The sequence below is a fragment of the Anolis carolinensis genome, unplaced genomic scaffold (assembly GCF_035594765.1).
Source record: "Anolis carolinensis isolate JA03-04 unplaced genomic scaffold, rAnoCar3.1.pri scaffold_15, whole genome shotgun sequence".
Lineage (NCBI taxonomy): Eukaryota > Metazoa > Chordata > Lepidosauria > Squamata > Dactyloidae > Anolis > Anolis carolinensis.
Genome location: NW_026943826.1, coordinates 11602546 through 11625012, shown reverse-complemented (window position 1 = coordinate 11625012; position 22467 = coordinate 11602546). Strand labels below are relative to the sequence as shown.

General features: G+C 45.5%; 2 protein-coding genes across 4 annotated transcripts; both read right to left on the bottom strand.

The window, feature by feature from the left end:
- Positions 1-7151: 7151 nt before the first annotated feature.
- On the bottom strand, positions 7152-12061 carry errfi1 (ERBB receptor feedback inhibitor 1). 3 transcript variants are annotated; one of them, XM_062965956.1, is made up of 4 exons: positions 11817-12061; positions 11295-11383; positions 11000-11046; positions 7152-8578 (listed from the first exon to the last, which is right to left on the bottom strand). In XM_062965956.1, the coding sequence occupies exons 2-4, from the start codon at positions 11345-11347 to the stop codon at positions 7626-7628; spliced, it is 1053 nt and encodes a 350-aa protein (XP_062822026.1). In that variant the 5' UTR covers positions 11348-11383; positions 11817-12061; the 3' UTR covers positions 7152-7625. The 3 variants fall into 3 exon arrangements, with proteins under 3 accessions (XP_062822026.1, XP_062822028.1, XP_062822027.1); XM_062965958.1 differs by lacking the exon at positions 11817-12061 and adding an exon at positions 11613-11719; XM_062965957.1 differs by lacking the exon at positions 11817-12061 and having other exon boundaries at positions 11295-11579.
- A 6202-nt stretch (positions 12062-18263) lies between these two features.
- On the bottom strand, positions 18264-22065 carry cunh1orf50 (chromosome unknown C1orf50 homolog). The gene is made up of 4 exons (XM_062965955.1): positions 21555-22065; positions 20217-20303; positions 19043-19174; positions 18264-18961 (listed from the first exon to the last, which is right to left on the bottom strand). The coding sequence occupies exons 1-4, from the start codon at positions 21714-21716 to the stop codon at positions 18797-18799; spliced, it is 546 nt and encodes a 181-aa protein (XP_062822025.1). The 5' UTR covers positions 21717-22065; the 3' UTR covers positions 18264-18796.
- Positions 22066-22467: the final 402 nt, after the last annotated feature.

Here is a 22467-nt window from a genome sequence, read left to right as displayed (position 1 = left end):
TATACATACACATAATAAAAGTGAAAATCTGTATGTGTAGATTTGCCCACTGCCTCTCCCTTAACCCTTTCCTACCCTTTCCTATGGTGCACAGCAAACAGAGGAATTGCGCCCGGCCAATGACGGATCTGGACCAAACTTGGCATACAGACTGAACTTGGTCGACTGAATTCTGGCAAGGCTTTGGAATAGTTGCCCTGGTAATTTGGGACCCCGTCCACCGCCTCTCCCTTAACCCTTTCCTAAAGGAGGAATTGCACCCAGCCAATGATGGATCTGGACCAAACTTGGCACACAGACCGAACATGGCCAAGCGAGTACTGGCAAGGGTTTGGGATAGTTGCCCTGGTAATTTGGGACCCCGTCCACTGCCTCTCCCTTAACCCTTTCCTAAAGGAGGAATTGCACTCAGCCAATGACGGATCTGGACCGAACTTGGCACACAGACCGAACATGGCTGACTGAATACTGGCAAGGGTTTGGGATAGTTGCCCTGGTAATTTGGGACCGTGTCCACTGCCTCTCCCTTAACCCTTTCCTATGGTGCTCAGCAAACAGAGGAATTGCACCCGGCCAGTGACGGATCTGGACCGAACATGGCCAACTGAATACTGGCAAGGGTTTGGGATAGTTGCCCTGGTAATTTGGGACCCCGTCCACTGCCTCTCCCTTAACCCTTTCCTACCCTTTCCTGTGTGGGACAGCAAACAGAGGAATTGCATCCGGCCAGTGACGGATCTGGACCAAACTTGGCACACAGACCGAACATGGCCAAGCAAATACTGGCAAGGCATTGGGATAGTTGCCCTGGTAATTTGGTACCCTGTCCACTGCCTCTCCCTTAACCCTTTCCTACCCTTTCCTATGGTGCACAGCAAACAGAGGAATTGCACCTGGCCAATGACGGTTCGGGACCAAACTTGGTGACAGGAAAGCTGGAAGGGAGATGTCCGCTGACTCACCTGGAGCAGGTGCCGTTGTTGTGGATGGGGAAGAAGCCCCCCAGGAGGAAGTCCCCCGGGAGGTGGAAGGGCAACTTGCAGGAGCCTGGGTGGGCAGCCTCATTGCCCGCCAAGAAGAGGCCGGCCAGGAGAAGCCACCTCGGCCGCATGTCCACTTCTGAGGAGTCCTTCTGGCTCTTGCGACGGCTTCCGAAGCACTGCTTTGCCTAATGGCCCTATTGTTGGATATGTGGGGAGTGGACTGACACTAATCCAGGGCCACTGGACCGTGGAGGAGGCGGCCTGCATTTGCCTGCTTGCGTGGAGAGCTGCCCACGTCTTCCCGGCCTCTCATTGGCTTCTCGCGTCCCCGGCCTTTGCAAAAATGGGTCCTGGCCAGACCCATTTGGGAGTCAAAGCAGGGGAAGCCGACCAGAACTTGAGGAAAATTGCTTTCGAGGCACTGCTCAAATAGCAAGCAAAAAGTGGTTGCTAGAAATAATAATAATAATATATGAAAGTTGACTGGCACAACTTTGGGATCACAACCAAGCCCATGCGCTTGGCTACTCTGCTTCAGAATACATCTCAGTGGATGTGGCTCTTAATGAGACATGCTGCATTATTACAGGATGTCCCCGCCCTACACCGCTGCTGGAGAAATTATACTCTTTAGCCGGTATTGCACCACCTCACATCCGCCAGAGAAAGTACATCTCCGGCCCATCCTCTGTTCGGATATCGGCCAGCATATCAATCAAGAAACAGCTTCCTGAGATCTACAGAGATACTCAGCAAGCAAGAGTCCAAAAGTGGCAGCCTAAAACCCAGAACCTCAAGCCATGAGAGACCCTCCTGGGTACATGGAAGGCTGGGCAATTTGGAAGGCACAATGAGATGCAGAAATGGTGCCACAAAGTGGAGTCCACGACATGCGAGTGTGGAGAAGAGCAAACCACAGATCACGAACTACAATGCAGCCCGAGCCCTGCCACATGCACAATGGAGGACCTTATTTATGTATTTATTATTCAGACTTCTATGCCGCCACTCCCCTAGGGCTCGGGGCGGCTTACAAGAGCAGGCTAAAATCTAAAAATGTAAAAACATCTTTAAAAACACTCCCCCAGGGCTCGGAGTGGCTTACAAAACAAGCTAAAATCTAAGCAATTTGAAAAAAGCAATAACAGAAATCACAGCAAAGGCACCCCAAAGTGGTCAAAGAAAATCTAGTATAATTCCAAGTTTGTAACTTTTCTGTTTTTTGAATACATTTAATATACTCTTGGTTTGCGATAATTAAGTCTAGGTAGCACCATGTTCTGACGTTTCACCTGCACCTGGCATCTTCAGAGGATACTTCCTTGACTACCTACCGTCAGATCCTACCGTGTTTCCCCAAAAATAAGACAGTGTCTTATATTATTTTTTGCTCCCAAAGATGTTCTAGGTCTTATTTTTAGGGGATGTCTTATTTTTTCCATGAAGAAGAATTCACATTTATTGTTGAACAAAAAAACAAACATTTATTCTATACTGTACAGTAGTTGTCATCACAAACCAACACAAACCAAACTATGACTCCTGTCAAGAATTTCTTGTTACTACTGTATAAATATAAATAATATATCATTTTAATATATTATTATTTTATTATGTCCATGTACAAACCAAACTATGACTCCTGTCAAGAATTTCTTGTTACTACTGTATAAATATAAATAATATATCATTTTAATATATTATTATTTTATTATTTCCATGTACAAACCAAACTATGACTCCTGTCAAGAATTTCTTGTTACTACTGTATAAATATAAATAATATATCATTTTAATATATTATTATTTTATTATGTCCATGTACAAACCAAACTATGACTCCTGTCAAGAATTTCTTGTTACTACTGTATAAATATAAATAATATATCATTTTAATATATTATTATTTTATTATTTCCATGTACAAACCAAACTATGACTCCTGTCAAGAATTTCTTGTTACTACTGTATAAATATAAATAATATATCATTTTAATATATTATTATTTTATTATTTCCATGTACAACTGGTATGTACATTTACCAATCCTGCAAGTTCTGGTGTTTTGTTTGGCGGGTGCCGGGCATGCTTCCAAACAAAAACTTATTATTATTATTATTATTATTATTATTGACACGACGACGTTGTATGACACAGCAAACAAGATAGATATGCTGGATTTCGTTTCACAAAATCACAAGTCGAACACTTCCCAAGTGTCTAGGACTGTGTGATGTATTATTATTATTATTAATATTATTATTATTATTATGACACAGCAAACAAGATAGATATGTTGGAGTTCATATCACAAAATCACAAGTCGAATACTTCCCAAGTGTCTAGGACTGTGTGATGTATTATTATTATTAATATTATTATTATTATTATTATTATTATGACACAGCAAACAAGATAGATATGTTGGAGTTCATATCACAAAATCACAAGTCGAACACTTCCCAAGTGTCTAGGACTGTGTGATGTATTTTCGGATGATGCGTGCAGATCCCAGTAAGGTGGCCTTTTGCAGTTGGCAGATCGTAATTTTGTCAATGTCTATTGTTTCCAAATGCCGGCTGAGATCTTTTGGCATTATTATTATTATTATTATTATTTTTGTTACTACAGTAGAGTTTCACTTATCCAACATAAACGGGCCGGCAGAATGTTGGATAAGCGAATATGTTGGATAATAAGGAGGCATTAAGGAAGAGCCTATTAAACATCAAATTAGGTTATGATTTTACAAATTAAGCACCAAAGCATCATGTTATACAACAAATTTGACAGAAAAAGTAGTTCAATATGCAGTAATGCTATTTAGTAATTACTGTATTTACAAATTTAGCACCAAAATATCACGATGTATTGAAAACATTGACTACAAAAATGCGTTGGATAATCCAGAACGTTGGATAAGTGAGACTCTACTGTACTTTTATTTCCATGTACAACAATCTATGGTATGTACATTTACTGATCCTGCATGCTTCCAAACAAAAACTTTGCTAGGTCTTACTTTCGGGGGAGGCCTTATATTTAGCAATTCAGCAAAACCTCTGCTAGGTCTTATTTTTTGGGGATGTCTTATTTTCGGGGAAACAGGGTAAACTTTGGGAGGAAAATGCTACTAGAATGCATTGGCCATACAGCCCGGAAACTGCACAACGCCCCAGTGATTCCAGCCAAAGCGACAATATATTTAACTCTTTGGAGGAGGAGGAGGAGGCGTTGCTGCAACCGGCTGAGCAAGTGTGGGCCCGGCGCTGGAGGGGAAAGGAGGTGCACCCCATAATTTTCCGAGCAATTCCGGCCTCCCGCCAAGGCAAGGCTCTCCTCCCTCCCTCCCTTCCTTCCTTCTGCCCACGCGCCTTGACCGCAGCCACGTCCCGAGGCCGGATGGCGTGACGCGAGGCTTCGGAACCACCTCCGGAGGCTTTGTGGCTTTCTCTGCTTGTCCTTTGGAGAGGGAACCCGGCACGTGGGCAGGATGATGGTGGTGGTGGTGGCGATGATGCAAGGCCCCCAATTACGCCACAGGATGGGCGGCGGCGGCGGCCGTGGCGGCGCCGGAATTGGACGGCCGGTTCGTCCAGGTGGAAGGAAAGGAAGGAGGAAAGCCCGGATGGAGGTTTCCCAGGAACGTGTGTCAACAAGCAAAGTCCACGGCCCTGTGGAAAAGAGCCCGGCTGCAGGGAAAAGCCGTGTAATTGCAGCACACAAGCAACATACATCAGTACGTGCCAGGAAGACACCTTTCCACCAGGTCTCCTGTCTCAATTTAATGATATAATAATATTATTATTACTCACAGCAACCCATTTATTCCAGCCAGAAAGCCTTTGACAATGTTAATATAAAACATTATTACTATTATTATTACTCACAGCAACCCAGTTATTCCAGCCAGAAAGCCTTTGATAATCTATATATATAAAAGAGTGATGGCATCACGGCAATTCACAAAACAACAAAAGTACAGGCCCCCCAACCTCAAAAATTGACAGCACAACCCCTCATCCATGCCTCTAGGTTGATACAACAAAAAGAAAAGAAAAAGTCCTAATTAGAGGGAGAGGAATAGTTGTTTTTATCCAATTGCTGCCAGTTAGAAGGCTAAGCTCCGCTCACTTGGTCTCCTAGCAACCCACTCAGCCCAGGGGACCCTTTACCTTAACTACCACCAATTCCTCAGTACTTTATTTCCCATACCACCATACTTTGCCACAGCAACGCGTGGCCGGGCACAGCTAGTAATATATATAATACTATACTAATATTATAATATATTGTATATACATATAATATTAATATTATGATGTAATATTATGAGGCCCGGGCTGTGGCGCAGGCTGGTGAGCAGCCAGCTGCAACAAATCACTGACCAAGAGGTCGAGTTCGAGGCCAGCTCGGAGCCTGTGTTTGCCTTTGTTCTATGTTAAGGCATTGAATTTTTGCCTTATATGTGTAATGTGATCCGCCCTGAGTCCCCTTCGGGGTGAGAAGGGCGGAATATAAATACAGTAGAGTCTCACTTATCCAACACTCGCTTATCCAACGTTCTGGATTATCAAATGCATTTTCGTAGTCAATGTTTTCCATATAAAGTGATATTTTGGTGCTAATTTTGTAAATACAATAATTACAACATAACATTACTGCGTATTGAACTACTTTTTCTGTCAAATTTGTTGTATAACATGATGTTTTGGTGCTTAATTTGTAAAATCATAACCTATTTTGATGTTTAATAGGCTTTTTCTTAATCTCTCCTTATTATCCAACATATTTGCTGCTTATCCAACGTTCTGCCGGCCCGTTTCTGTTGGATAAGTGAGACTCTACTGTACCAATAAAATCACATTGAGGCCTCAGTAGGTTCAATGTAAAGCTCAGATTTAAGATAAGACTGTCCAACTCTAATCAAATCATGATTCTCATCTTCTTCAATGTAAATGCCCTTATGTATCCTTTTGTGGACCTTACCCAGTCTACTTTTACAACCTCTCCGTTTTAATCCATGTTTTTATTCGTTCTTGTCATTTGTTTTTATTGGCTAACGTTTAAATTTTTATAATTGTGCATGTCTTTTGTCTATTGTTGTGTTTTATATTGCTATTGTTTTTATTCGGGCTTGGCCCCATGTAAGCCGCCCTGAGTCCCCTTTGAGGAGATAGAGGCGGGGTATAAAAATTAAGTTATTATTATTATTTTAATAATAATAGAGTAAAATAATACACGTAATAATAATAATAATAAATACAGGAAAATAATACATGTAGTAATAAATAGAGTAGAATAATAAATATAATCATAATAAGATCAGAGTAAAATAATAAATGTATTAGTGATAATAAAAATAGAGCAAAATAAATGTAATAGTAGCAACAATTGAGACATAATAAATGTAATAGTAGCAACAATAATAGAGAAAAATAATAAATGTAATAATAATAGAGGAAAATAATAAATGTACCATATATATTCTCAAGTATAAGCTGACCCAAATATAAACCAACCAGGACTCTCACCCAAGTCTAAGCCAAGGGGGGCTTTTTCAGTCTTAAAAAAAGGGCTGAAAAACTAGGCTTATACTCGAGTATATACAGTACATAAGTACATGCCAGGAAGACATCTTTCCACCATGTCTCCTGTATCAATTTAATGATATAATAATATTATACTATACTAATATTATGAACCCCAGTGACGAAGTGTGTTAAAGCACTGAGCTGCTGAACTTGCAGACCGAAAGGTCCCAGGTTCAAACCCTGGGAGCGGAGTGAGCATCCGCTGTTAGCTCCAGCTCCTGCCAACCTAGCAGTTCGAAAACATGCGAATGTGAGTAGATCACTAGGTACCTCTCCGGCGGGAAGGTAATGGCGCTCCATGCAGTCATGACCTTGGAGGTGTCTACGGACAATGCCGGCTCTTCGGCTTAGAAATGGAGATGAGCACCAACCCCCAGAGTTGGACACGACTGGACTTAACGTCAGTCGTAATAATACAATATAATATTAATTATATATTATATCGTATTGCAATATAATATTATGAATATTATATGTATATACATGTTATAATTATTATATATATATTATTGTAAACTATATAAATGTCGCAAATAAATAAGTACAGCAAAGGAAACACCGAGGGCTGCGCTCTACCATAAATAAGTCCAGAAGACCTTTATTGGATCCAAGATAATGGCAAGACACCACGATACAAAAGCGAACCCTCTCGGGCCGCTTCTTCCTCAATACTGTACGCTTATTCACAGACCTTCATTTATTTTTGCACCCGAAACCCAGCCTCTGCCTCCAAAGGCGGGAATGCGGGTCTGGACGGCGCTGTGGCCCGAAATCCGCCTCCTGGGAAAGCGATATGGTCCCATTGGCATGCGTCTCTGCCACCCCTTCAATGCACAAGGAGTTCCATAGGGGAAGGATGTCCCTAATGACGCTATGTTTCTCTGTACAATGATAGATATATTACATGCACGCGCAGAGGCATCTCTCTCTATATATATTAAATTACTCTCGGGTGTGGAATGACTGTCTCAACTGGCACTCTCCGGTCCGGTCCCGAAGCTGTCTCGCCTGCAGAAATGCTTCCCTTACGGAGACCCCGATGGACCCTCAGGGGGAAACCACGCACGGGAAGTGTCTGCGCTTGGCGGGGTCCCCGAACCCGGCCGTTTCTGCCGTTTCCTCGGCCTCTCGGAAGAAGCGCTCGTACCTGTCCAGGTAGGGGGGCCTCTCCGGCAGCAGGTAGTAGTGGGTGGAGCTGGCCTTGCGCCCGTTCTCCATGATGGGCAGGATGCACGGCGCACCACCTTCGCTTTGTTGCCGCTGCAAAAGGAGGGCCTTGCTGCTGACGTACTTGGGGTCCGGGGCGAAGCTCTGCGTGGGCGGCATGACCCCGTGCAGGTAGCAAGGCAGGCTCTTGGGGCTGGGGGTCCGCAGCGGACGCGATGGCAAGAGGGGCTCCCGGGGGGGCACCTTGGGCGGCCGGTCCTCGTCGCTGTACGCCCCCGAGGCCACTTCGGCCGACCAGCGGCGCCGGTCCGGCTTCAGCGCCCGGGCCGGGATCGGCGCTCGCGGGGGCACCTCCGGCTTGGAATCCTCCTCCTCATCATCATCATCCGAAGCAGGGAAAGCTTTCGCCGCCCGGATGGCGATGCTCGGCTTGTGGAAAGACCCGGCGGGGCCCGAGTGCGAGCGGCGCAGCCTCCGGTGCAACGGGGGCGGAGGTGGCGCCGCTTTTTCCTCGTCTTCCTTCGCGGCCTCGAAATAGGCGTAGTTGACTTGCCCACAGTCCCGGAAGCCACGCCGCCGGAGGAGGAGGCGCTGTGTGTCCGAACTGGTCAGGGACTCCACCTCTCTGTCGGCATCCTCATTGTTGTCGTCCTGCGGCCCTTCCTCAGCCGACGGCAGCGGGGGCAGCGGGCGGGCGCTCCGATCAGCCCCGCCGGAAGCAGAGAGCCGGCCGAAGCCCAGGAGGAGGGCGGCAAGGGGGTCTTCGGGGGTCTCGCTCCGGGGCCACGCTGGGACCTCCTCCCGGGGGGATCTTCCTCCACAAGGACGGGGACCTAAGGAGGAGAAAGGAAGCAAGGAAGAGTGGTGAGCCTGCCCCGCTTGTCCCCACATAGCTGAGCCATCCCCAAAACAGCCCAGGAAGAATAATAACAACAACAACAACAATTTCCCTCTGGCGAGAGGTCAGTCTAGAAATAAATTAATAATAATAATAATAAATTTCTAGACCACCCTCTTTCCCTAGAGGGAAGTTCTTGCAGTCTAGAAATAAATTAATAATGATAATAAATTTCTAGACCACCCTCTTTCCCTAGAGGAAAGTTGTTGTTGCAGTCTAGAATTAATAATAATTATTATTACCTGCATTTCTATACCGCTTTTCTCACCCCTGGGGGGACTTCAAAGCGGTTTACAACATAATAAATGGCAACATTTATTACTATTATGTACGCTGGAACTCAATTGACAGACCCAGTCTTTTAAACTTGAACATGCCTATCTGTATTTTATAATGCGTTTTATGAATGTTTTATGTAAGTTAATATTTAACTGATTTATAGTGTATTGTACAGGTTTTATATTTGTGTTTTATTGTAAGCCGCCCTGAGTCCCCTGTTGGGTGAGAAGGGCGGGATATAAATGTTGTAATAAATAAATAATAAACATTCAATGTATAAAAATATATCACATGTCTAAATCAAAAACAAAAAAAATCAAAAACATATAACTCTAGATTAAACGATTAAAGCTATAAAAACATCAAACATAAATATACACATAATAATAAATTTCTAGACTGCCCTCTTTCCCCAGAGGGAAGAAGTTGTTATTATTATTAATGAAGGCCAATAATAGTGCAATTAAACTTCCATATTATTATTATTATTATTATTATTATTATTATTATTATTAATGACACAGCAAACAAGATAGATATGCTGGATTTCGTATCACAAAATCATAAGTCGAACACTTCCCAAGTGTCTAGGACTGTGTGATGTATTTTCGGATGATGCGCGCAGATCCCAGTTGGGTGGCCTTTTGCAGTTGGCAGAGCGTAATTTTGTCAATGTCTGTTGTTTCCAATATTATTATTATTATTATATCCTGCCACCATCTCCGTGAAGGGACTCAGGGCAGCTCACAGGCAGGACCAAACCCAGCAACAACAGCGTATACCAACTAAAAACACATTTATTGTTATTATTTATTTCCCTCATTTTTATCCCGCCCTTCTCACCCGAAGGGACTCAGGGGGGCTCAAAGTCTGGCAAAAATTAAATGCCAATATACAATACAAAAAGATAAAACATAAGCAATTAAAACAATTGAATAATTTAACAAAATACAATAAATACATTTTAAACCATACAGTATAAAATTCTGTATAAAATTTATGAACATAATAAAGAATATATATGATTTAATTAAACAATTCAAAACAGCAGAATATGAAAACCAACATTAAAATGAATCTAGGCAAACTTCAATAACCAGAACCAAGAATAAGATGGGCAAGATAACAATGTAATATAATAATTCTATATAATATTAAAATATATATTATATACAGTATAATAATATATACTAATATTATGCTATACTTATATATTATATTGTATATACTGGTCCATGAGGTCACAAAGAGCCGGAAACGACTGAGTGAATGAATAAGAAGAATATACATATAATATTGATAATAAATACAATAATAATACACAAATATAATTGTATATTATATATTACATGTAATATTAATAATAATATTGCGTGATAGTGGTATAGTACAATATAGTAATATACAAATGCTAGTTTAATCTTTGTAATGTTTAATGTCTATTATGTTCATTTTATTGTTATTTTGTGTATTGGGGATATTTGGGCTTGGCCCCATGTTAGCCGCCCCAAGACCTCGCAGGGAGATGGAGGCAGAATATAAAAATAAAGTTATATTATTATTATTATTATTATTATTATTATTATTATTATACTTATATTGTGCTATGCTAATAATATAATATATATACATACAATATATTATATGTATATTCTTCTTCATTCACTCAGTCGTTTCTGGCTCTTCGTGACCTCATGGACCAGTATATACAATGTAATATAGTATTAGTATAGCATAATATTAGTGCTGTATACAATATATATCATAATAGTGTTATTATTGTATTACTTTATTATCAATATTATATTGTAATATTAACTTGCAAGCCGCTCTGAGTCCCTTTCAGGGTGAGACGGGTAGGATATAAACGTTGCAGATAAATAATGTATTTTATTATCAATATTATATTGTAATATTAACTTGTAATCCGCCCTGAGTCCCTTTCGGGGCAGATAAATAAATAAGATCAGAAATTAGAGCGGGCTGGGCATGGGCTTGTGCAAAAAGCTCAGATTATATATTATTATATAATATAGATTATTATAGGAAAATTATTATAGGAAGTGGAGACACTTACTTCTGTTTTCTACTGACGGGATCCCCGAATCCACTCCAAAGAAAGGGCTGCGGGGAAAAGAGAGTTGTTGTTAGTCCAATATATACAATTCCAATATGCCGATGATAACGTAGTGTGTGCACATTCAGAAAATAGACAACATATACTTGGATAAGGCAGGCACGGGCCAACTTGGGCCCTCCGGGCGTTTTGGACTACAACTCCCACAATTCCTAACAGCCTACCGGCTGTTAGGAATTGTGGGAGTTGTAGTCCAAAACGCCCGGAGGGCCCAAGTTGGCCGAAGCGGACTCACCTTCTTCCGCAGCAAGGCCCGGGCAGGTAGCCGCCTTCCAGGGTGGCCGACATGGCCCTGGCTGCGCTCTTGACGCGCTCAGAGGCACTCTGGAAATAAAGAAGGCAATGAATAATTCATTTCAGTCCATCTCTGGCCTACAAAGAGACAGAGACTGGGATGCTATCAGAAGGAGAGTGAGGGAGGGGGGATAATTCTTGGAAGAGCCTTGGTTGCTAAGCAACCTCCCCCCCTCTCTCTCTCGGTTTGACGTCACTTCCGCCCCTCCCCCCACCCAGCCCTGGCCCCGAGAGGCCTCGCCGGTGACTCAGCCCTGACTCAGGAGACTCCCCGGCGCCGTCTCCGCCGCTCAGGCCGCCCGAGGCCCACGCAGAGAGATACAGGAAGCGCCCTCCATCTTGCTTTCTTGGCCCTCTTTCTCTCGCGCTCACGCTGCCATGGCAACCGCTTCCCCCCTCCCTCCCTCCCTCCCTAGAAACGTGCCCCCCTCCTCCTCCTTTTCCTCACTCTTCCTGTCCTTACCCAAGGTGCTCCACTGCGCACGCGCCTCCACTCACGTCCTGCTCCAGCGCCCCAGCCGGGTGCCGCTTTTATACATCCCCTGGGCGGGGCCTTCTCTAGCCACGCCCCCTCCTCGTCTGCCTCTTCCTTCTCTTCGCCTCCGGGGCGGGGCTTTCTCTAGCCACGCCCCCTCCTCTTTCTCTTGGCTTTCTACCTCTTCCTGCTATGTCCCGAGGGCGGGGACTTTTCTGGCCACGCCCTCTCTTTGCTACTCCAGTTCTTTGCCCGTGGGGCGGGGCCTCCTCTAGCCACGCCCCTCCTTCTCTTTCCTAGTCTTGCCCCATTCTAGCCACGCCCCCTCTGCTACTCCAGCTTTCTTCTCTTTGCCCTTGGGGCGGGGCCTCCTCTAGCCACGCCCCTCCCTCTTCGCCCCTCCTACTTTTCTTCTCTTGCCCAATGTCTAGCCACGCCCCCTCTTCCTTCTCTGCTACTCCAGCTTTCTTCTTTGCCATTGGGGCGGGGCCTCCTTTAGCCACGCCCCTCCTACTTTTCTCTTCCTAGTCTTGCCCCATTCTAGCCACGCCTCCTCTTCTACTCCAGCTTTCTTCTTTGCCATTGGGGCGGGGTCTCCTCTAGCCACGCCCCTCCCTCTTCGCCCCTCCTAATTTTCTTCTCTTGCCCAATGTCTAGCCACGCCCCCTCTTCCTTCTCTGCTACTCCAGCTTTCTTCTTTGCCATTGGGGCGGGGCCTCCTTTAGCCACGCCCCTCCCTCTTCGCCCCTCCTACTTTTCTTCTCTTGCCCTATGTCTAGCCACGCCCCTCTTCCTTCTCTGCTACTCCAGCTTTCTTCTTTGCCATTGGGGCGGGGTCTCCTCTAGCCACGCCCCTCCCTCTTCGCCCCTCCTACTTTTCTTCTCTTGCCCTATGTCTAGCCACGCCCCCTCGTCCTTCTCTGCTACTCCAGCTTTCTTCTTTGCCATTGGGGCGGGGTCTCCTCTAGCCACGCCCCTCCCTCTTCGCCCCTCCTACTTTTCTTCTCTTGCCCAATGTCTAGCCACGCCCCCTCTTCTCTGCTACTCCAGCTTTCTTCTCTTTGCCCTTGGGGCGGGGCCTCCTCTAGCCACGCCCCTCCCTCTTCGCCCCTCCTACTTTTCTTCTCTTGCCCAATGTCTAGCCACGCCCCCTCTTCCTTCTCTGCTACTCCAGCTTTCTTTTTTGCCATTGGGGCGGGGCCTCCTTTAGCCACGCCCCTCCTACTTCTCTCTTCCTAGTCTTGCCCCATTCTAGCCACGCCTCCTCTTCTACTCCAGCTTTCTTCTTTGCCATTGGGGCGGGGTCTCCTCTAGCCACGCCCCTCCCTCTTCGCCCCTCCTACTTTTCTTCTCTTGCCCAATGTCTAGCCACGCCCCCTCTTCTCTGCTACTCCAGCTTTCTTCTTTGCCATTGGGGCGGGGTCTCCTCTAGCCACGCCCCTCCCTCTTCGCCCCTCCTACTTTTCTTCTCTTGCCCTATGTCTAGCCACGCCCCCTCTTCCTTCTCTGCTACTCCAGCTTTCTTCTTTGCCATTGGGGCGGGGCCTCCTTTAGCCACGCCCCTCCTACGTCTCTCTTCCTAGTCTTGCCCCATTCTAGCCACGCCTCCTCTTCTACTCCAGCTTTCTTCTTTGCCATTGGGGCGGGGTCTCCTCTAGCCACGCCCCTCCCTCTTCGCCCCTCCTACTTTTCTTCTCTTGCCCAATGTCTAGCCACGCCCCCTCTTCTCTGCTACTCCAGCTTTCTTCTTTGCCATTGGGGCGGGGTCTCCTCTAGCCACGCCCCTCCCTCTTCGCCCCTCCTACTTTTCTTCTCTTGCCCTATGTCTAGCCACGCCCCCTCTTCCTTCTCTGCTACTCCAGCTTTCTTCTTTGCCATTGGGGCGGGGTCTCCTCTAGCCACGCCCCTCCCTCTTCGCCCCTCCTACTTTTCTTCTCTTGCCCAATGTCTAGCCACGCCCCCTCTTCTCTGCTACTCCAGCTTTCTTCTTTGCCATTGGGGCGGGGTCTCCTCTAGCCACGCCCCTCCCTCTTCGCCCCTCCTACTTTTCTTCTCTTGCCCTATGTCTAGCCACGCCCCTCTTCCTTCTCTGCTACTCCAGCTTTCTTCTTTGCCATTGGGGCGGGGTCTCCTCTAGCCACGCCCCTCCCTCTTCGCCCCTCCTACTTTTCTTCTCTTGCCCTATGTCTAGCCACGCCCCCTCGTCCTTCTCTGCTACTCCAGCTTTCTTCTTTGCCATTGGGGCGGGGTCTCCTCTAGCCACGCCCCTCCCTCTTCGCCCCTCCTACTTTTCTTCTCTTGCCCAATGTCTAGCCACGCCCCCTCTTCTCTGCTACTCCAGCTTTCTTCTCTTTGCCCTTGGGGCGGGGCCTCCTCTAGCCACGCCCCTCCCTCTTCGCCCCTCCTACTTTTCTTCTCTTGCCCAATGTCTAGCCACGCCCCCTCTTCCTTCTCTGCTACTCCAGCTTTCTTCTTTGCCATTGGGGCGGGGCCTCCTTTAGCCACGCCCCTCCTACTTCTCTCTTCCTAGTCTTGCCCCATTCTAGCCACGCCTCCTCTTCTACTCCAGCTTTCTTCTTTGCCATTGGGGCGGGGTCTCCTCTAGCCACGCCCCTCCCTCTTCGCCCCTCCTACTTTTCTTCTCTTGCCCAATGTCTAGCCACGCCCCCTCTTCTCTGCTACTCCAGCTTTCTTCTTTGCCATTGGGGCGGGGTCTCCTCTAGCCACGCCCCTCCCTCTTCGCCCCTCCTACTTTTCTTCTCTTGCCCTATGTCTAGCCACGCCCCCTCTTCCTTCTCTGCTACTCCAGCTTTCTTCTTTGCCATTGGGGCGGGGCCTCCTTTAGCCACGCCCCTCCTACTTCTCTCTTCCTAGTCTTGCCCCATTCTAGCCACGCCTCCTCTTCTACTCCAGCTTTCTTCTTTGCCATTGGGGCGGGGTCTCCTCTAGCCACGCCCCTCCCTCTTCGCCCCTCCTACTTTTCTTCTCTTGCCCAATGTCTAGCCACGCCCCCTCTTCTCTGCTACTCCAGCTTTCTTCTTTGCCATTGGGGCGGGGTCTCCTCTAGCCACGCCCCTCCCTCTTCGCCCCTCCTACTTTTCTTCTCTTGCCCTATGTCTAGCCACGCCCCCTCTTCCTTCTCTGCTACTCCAGCTTTCTTCTTTGCCATTGGGGCGGGGTCTCCTCTAGCCACGCCCCTCCCTCTTCGCCCCTCCTACTTTTCTTCTCTTGCCCTATGTCTAGCCACGCCCCCTCTTCCTTCTCTGCTACTCCAGCTTTCTTCTTTGCCATTGGGGCGGGGTCTCCTCTAGCCACGCCCCTCCCTCTTCGCCCCTCCTACTTTTCTTCTCTTGCCCTATGTCTAGCCACGCCCCCTCTTCCTTCTCTGCTACTCCAGCTTTCTTCTTTGCCATTGGGGCGGGGTCTCCTCTAGCCACGCCCCTCCCTCTTCGCCCCTCCTACTTTTCTTCTCTTGCCCTATGTCTAGCCACGCCCCCTCTTCCTTCTCTGCTACTCCAGCTTTCTTCTTTGCCATTGGGGCGGGGTCTCCTCTAGCCACGCCCCTCCCTCTTCGCCCCTCCTACTTTTCTTCTCTTGCCCTATGTCTAGCCACGCCCCCTCTTCCTTCTCTGCTACTCCAGCTTTCTTCTTTGCCATTGGGGCGGGGTCTCCTCTAGCCACGCCCCTCCCTCTTCGCCCCTCCTACTTTTCTTCTCTTGCCCTATGTCTAGCCACGCCCCCTCTTCCTTCTCTGCTACTCCAGCTTTCTTCTTTGCCATTGGGGCGGGGCCTCCTTTAGCCACGCCCCTCCTACTTCTCTCTTCCTAGTCTTGCCCCATTCTAGCCACGCCTCCTCTTCTACTCCAGCTTTCTTCTTTGCCATTGGGGCGGGGTCTCCTCTAGCCACGCCCCTCCCTCTTCGCCCCTCCTACTTTTCTTCTCTTGCCCAATGTCTAGCCACGCCCCCTCTTCTCTGCTACTCCAGCTTTCTTCTTTGCCATTGGGGCGGGGTCTCCTCTAGCCACGCCCCTCCCTCTTCGCCCCTCCTACTTTTCTTCTCTTGCCCTATGTCTAGCCACGCCCCCTCTTCCTTCTCTGCTACTCCAGCTTTCTTCTTTGCCATTGGGGCGGGGTCTCCTCTAGCCACGCCCCTCCCTCTTCGCCCCTCCTACTTTTCTTCTCTTGCCCTATGTCTAGCCACGCCCCCTCTTCCTTCTCTGCTACTCCAGCTTTCTTCTCTTTGCCCGTGGGGCGGGGCCTCCTCTAGCCACGCCCCTCCCACTTCTCTCTTCCTAGTCTTGCGCTATGTCTAGCCACGCCCCTCTCCTCTCCTCTGGCCACGCCTCCTATGTCTTTTTGCTTCCCATCCTTCTCTTCGCCCCCGGGGCGGGACCTTCTCTAGCCACGCCCCCTCCTTATTCTTTGTCCCTCCCATATCTCTTCCTGTCTTGCTCCGGGGGCGTGGCTTCTTCTGGCCACGCCTCTTTGTCGGTCTTTGCTTAGTGAATGAAAATAGCCCTGGAGACTCGGTAGGCTTCAAAGGACAGGAAAGGAGATCTTATTTTAGGATTGATTGATTTTATTGCGGCATTGTTTTATGCATTGATGTAAATTAGGTTTTCTGTTGATATTTACTGCACTGTCTGTATACATTACAAGTGCTTTGTAAGTCCTTTTGGGAGATAGATAGTGGCGGGGCAGAAATAAAGTTGTATTATTATTATTATTATTATTATTATTATATTATTATTTCACCTGAACATAAGGAAGAACTTCCCAACTTCCTCTGGAGGTGGATGGCCATCAGTCAGGAGAGATTCGATGGTGTCCTCCGTTATGGCAGAATGGGATTATTATTATCATTATTATTACTGTAGAGTCTCACTTATCCAACATAAACGGGCCGGCAGAACGTTGGATAAGCGAATATGTTGGATAATAAGGAGGGATTAAGGAAAAGCCTATTAAACATCAAATTACGTTTTGATTTTACAAATGAAGCATCAAAACATCATGTTATAAAACCAATTTGACAGAAAAAGTAGTTCAATAGGCAGTAATGCTATGTAGTAATTACTGTATTTACGAATTTAGCACCAAAATATCACGATGTATTGAAAACATTGACTACAAAAATACGTTGGATAATCTAGAAAGTTGGATAAGCAAGTTTTGGATAAGTGAGAATCTACTGTATTATTATTTCACTTGAACATGAGGAAGAATTTCCTCACTTGGAGGTGGATGGCCATCTGTCAGGAGGGATTCGATGGTGTCCTCCATTATGTTATTATTATTATTTCATGTGAACGTGAGGAAGAATCTCCTCACTTCCTCTGGAGGTGGATGGCCATCTGTCAGGAGGGATTTGATGGTGTCCTCCATTATGTTATTATTGTTATTATTTCATGTGAACGTGAGGAAGAATCTCCTCACTTCCTCTGGAGGTGGATAGCCATCTGTCAGGAGGGATTCGATGGTGTCCTCCATTATGTTATTATTGTTATTATTTCATGTGAACGTGAGGAAGAATCTCCTCACTTCCTCTGGAGGTGGATGGCCATCTGTCAGGAGGGATTTGATGGTGTCCTCCATTATGTTATTATTGTTATTATTTCATGTGAACGTGAGGAAGAATCTCCTCACTTCCTCTGGAGGTGGATAGCCATCTGTCAGGAGGGATTCGATGGTGTCCTCCATTATGTTATTATTGTTATTATTATTATTTCATGTGAACGTGAGGAAGAATCTCCTCACTTCCTCTGGAGGTGGATGGCCATCTGTCAGGAGGGATTCGATGGTGTCCTCCATTATGTTATTATTATATTATTATTATTTCATGTGAACGTGAGGAAGAATCTCCTCACTTCCTCTGGAGGTGGATGGCTATCTGTCAGGAGGCATTTGATGGTGGCTGAATGGGGTTGGGATTGCCCTTGTGGCTTTCTTGCAACTTTAGTATTCTATAATTCCTTATTATTATTATTATTATTATTATTATTATTATTATTATTATTATTTCACCTGAACATGAGGAAGAATTTCCTCACTTCCTCTAGAGGTGGATGGCCATCTGTCAGGAGGGATTTGATGGTGGCTGAATGGGGTTGGAAGCAACGGCCCTTGTGGCTTTCTTGTAACTTTAGCATTCTATGATTCCTCATTATTATTATTATTATTATTATTTCATGTGAACATGAGGAAGAATTTCCTCACTTGGAGTTGGATGTCCATCTGTCAGGAGGGATTTGATGGTGGCAAAATGGGATTGGAAGGAATGGCCCTTGTGGCTTTCTTGCAAATTTAGTATTCTATAATTCATTATTATTATTATTATTATTATTATTATTATTGACACAACGGCGTTGTATGACACAGCAAACAAGATAGATATGCTGGATTTCGTTTCACAAAACCACAAGTCGAACACTTCCCAAGTGTCTAGGACTCTGTGATGTATTTTCGGATGATGCGTGTAGATCCCAGTAAGGTGGCCTTTTGCAGTTGGCAGATCGTAATTTTGTCAATGTCTATTGTCTCCAATATTATTATTATTATTATTATTATTATTATTATTATTTCACCTGAACATGAGGAAGAATTTCCTCACTTCCTCTGGAGGTGGATGGCCATCTGTCAGGAGGGATTTAATGGTGGTTATAAGGTAGGAAGGGATGTCCCTTGTGGTTTTCTTTCAGCTCTAGGATTCTAGGATTCCTTCTCTGGAGGCTGGATGGCCATCTGTCAGGAGGGGTTTAATGGTGGCAAAATGGGGTTGGAAGCGACGGTCCTTGTGGTTCTCTTCCATCTCTAGGATTCTATGATTCTTTCTCTGGAGGCTGGATGGCCATCTGTCGGGAGGGTTTTGATGTTTTCCTTGGAAGGAGGAGAGGGTTGGACTGGATGGCCCTTAAGGGTCCCTTGCAACTCTTTGGGATCTGGAACCTTGATGAAGCAAATAACACATTTCACATGGTAAGGCCGCGGAAGGTGTCGGCCGGCTGGTTGAGCAGCTTCTCCAGGACGTTGAGCTCGGCGTCGCGGGCCTCGATGTCCTCCCAAGGGGTCCAGGACATGTCCGGCTGGAGTTTGAAGGCCCCGAGGAACTCGCTGGGGCAGCTGGACCCCCATTCCTGGAAGGAGAGAAGCGCCCGTCAAGTACAACCAACGCAAAAGGAGCCTGAGTAAACTCTGGGGGTCCCATTGTTCCTGACCTTTGGCGAAAGCATGGAGAGGTAGCGCTGGCCGTTGCCCCGCTTGTAGAGGAAGTAGACGCTGCCCGGCCGCTTCACAAAGTTGCAGGAGACGTGGTGCAAGTCGGCGTCGCGGCTGGCGGCCTCCAGGACCTAGAAAGAGCCAGAGGGACGTCTACATTGCGGAATTAACACAGTTTGATACCACTCAATGCGATGGAATCCTGGGATCTGTCATTCAACAAAGCCTTCTCTGGCCGAGACTTTCGATACCTCCCCAAACTACAACTCACACAATTCCATGGCCTTGACTACAAATCCCAATGTCCCATCACATCGAGCCATGGCAGCAGAAGTGCTTTCATTCTATTATTATTATTATTATTATTATTATTATTATTATTATTATTATTAATTAACAACATTTATATCCCGCCCTTCTCACCCCAAAGGGGACTCAGGACGGCTTACTAGTTATATTATATTATTAACATAGCACAATATAAGTATTATATACAGGAGGGTCTCATCCAAGCCTCGCTTATCCAAGCCTCTGGATTATCCAATGCATTTTTGTAGTCAATGTTTTCAATACATTGTGATATTTTGGTGCTAAATTCGTAAATACAATAATTACAACATAACATTACTGCGTATTGAACTACTTTTTCTGTCAAATGTGTTGTATAACACGATGTTTTGGTGCTTAATTTGTATAATCATAACCTAATTTGATGTTTAATAGGCTTTTCCTTAATATCTCCTTATTATCCAAGATATTCGCTTATCCAAGCTTCTGCCGGCCTGTTTAGCTTGGATAAGTGAGACTCTACTGTATTACTATATTGTACTATAGCAGTATATTGTAATATTAGTAATATTACATATAATATAAATGTACAATTATAATAATTTTTATTATATTGTATTACATCATAATATTATCAATATTATATGTATACACAATATATATTATTAGTATATCATAATATTAGTATTTATTATTATTATTTTATTTTATGACACAGCAAACAAGATAGACATGCTGGATTTTGTTTCACAAAATCTCAAGTCGAACACTTCCCAAGTGTCTAGGACGCACACCCTAATTTCAGTGCCAACAACAACAAAAATACATTATTATTGTTATTATTATGGCCAGATCCTAGAGATCCAGATCTCAGCCCAATTTTACCTTCCTGGCTTGTTCTTGCAAGTACCGGATCTGTTCGGCGATGACGGTCAACCGGTTGCAGGCATTCGCGCGGACAAAATCATCAGCCTCAAAAGAGAGAAAGAAAGAAAGGAAAAAATAAATACACCGTGAGTCCCTCCATAAGTGGAACATAAATAGTGTATTATTATTATTATTATTATTATTATTATTATTATTATTATTATTATTATTATATGACACAGCAAACTATTATTATTATAATAATATAATAATAATAATAATGACATCATCATCATCATCATTATTATTATTATTATTATTATTGACACAACGATGTTGCATGACACAGCAAACAAGATAGACATGCTGGATTTCGTTTCACAAAACCACAAGTCGAACACTTCCCAAGTGTCTAATAATAATAATAATAATTATTATTATTATTATTAGCTGTGCCCAGCCACGTGTTGCTGTGGCATAGTCTGGTCGTTAGGATCCCTGTGGTTAGGAAGCAGCCTGGCTTTGAAGCTGCAAGGCTGTTCAGTGGTATTTAAGTTGGATAATGGAGGATCCCTCTGGTGAGGAAGCTGCCTGCCTTTGAAGCTGCATGTGGCCAAATTTGGTGGCATCTGGTCCAGTGGTTTTGTTTATTTATTATTTATTTAGTTAATACATTTATATCCCGCCCTTCTCACCCCGAAGGGGACTCAGAGCGGCTTACAAATTAAATTCACATACAATATTATATTAGCATAATAAATAATAAATTACCATATTGTACTATATCTATATATTGTAATATTGCTAATAATATTACATGTAATATATAATATAGAATATTATTATATTGTATTATTAGTATTATATTGTATTACAAAATAGTATTATTAATATTATGTGCATATACAATATGTTATAATAATATATATTATTGTAAATTATATTGCATATATGTATGTTATGAACTCGCTCCTATTAAGTACATTTTTACATAGAAAGATTGCGCAACAATTACGTATTCAGAAGCTGTTATACAACTAGCTATCAGAGATTCCTTGAAGAAGTTACATAATCAGCAAACCCTCACTAGCTCTTCTGACACAACAGCCTTGCAGCTTCAAAGCCTGGCTGCTTCCTGCCTGGGTGGGATCCTTTGTTGGGAGGTGTTAGCTGGCCCTGATTGTTTCCTGACTGGAATTTCTTTGTTTTTCCTGAGTGGTGTGCTTTATTTACTCGACACCCCCCCCCCTCACTCCCAGGGCAGGAAGCAGCCAGGCTTTGAAGCTGCAAGGCTCTTCAGTGCTAATCAAAATAATCAAGAGTCCTGGGAGACTCTGCCCAGGCCTCGGCACCCACCTTCTCCACTTCTTCCGCCAGAGCTACCAACTCCAAAGCGGGCACCTTCCTGGCGGCGGGCGTCAATTGGAAGGACTCCAAAGGGCCTCGTTCGGCCAGCGCGGAACTCTCCTTCCCGGAACCTTCCGCGCCGGACCGCGTTTCTGACCGAGCCGCCGCCATTGCTCTCTCTGGGAGAAAAGATAGAAGGCCAATCAGAAGACGGGAGGCGGGGCAGAGTCCTTCGTCCTCCAATGAGGAGTCAGAGTGTTATGAGATTGGGCCAATCGTGGAGGACCCTGGAGAAGGGATTTGAATAAGAGGGCGTGGCCTCCAATGTTACCTAAGGTAAAGGCGGGCCCAAAGTTTCCTATTGAATGGGGCGTGGCTTGATCTAAGAGGCGTGGTCACCCTAAAGGCATGTTTTGCTGGGGCGTGGTTTCTTTTAAGGAATGTGTTGAAAGGGGCGTGTCCTTGGCGGCGGGGCGTGGCTTCTCTCCATTCTAATTGAGGCTTGAAGACTCCTATTGAGTGGGCGTGGCTTGATCAAGGGGGCGTGACTTAGATCCCTCTCTCCATCCTAACGGGCCTAAAGACTCCTATCGAGTGGGCGTGGCTTGAACAAAGGGGCGTGTCTTAGATCCATCTCCATCCTAACGGGCCTAAAGACTCCTTATTGAGTGGGTGTGGCTTGATCAAGGGGCGTGACTTAGATCCATCTCTCTCCATCCTAACGGGCCTAAAGACTCCTATCGAGTGGGCGTGGCTTGAACAAAGGGGCGTGTCTTAGATCCATCTCTCCATCCTAACGGGCCTAAAGACTCTTATTGAGTGGGCGTGTCTTGACCAAGGGGGCGTGTCTTAGATCCCTCTATCCATCCTAACGGGCCTAGACTCCTATTGAGTGGGTGTGGCTTGATCAAGGGGGCGTGTC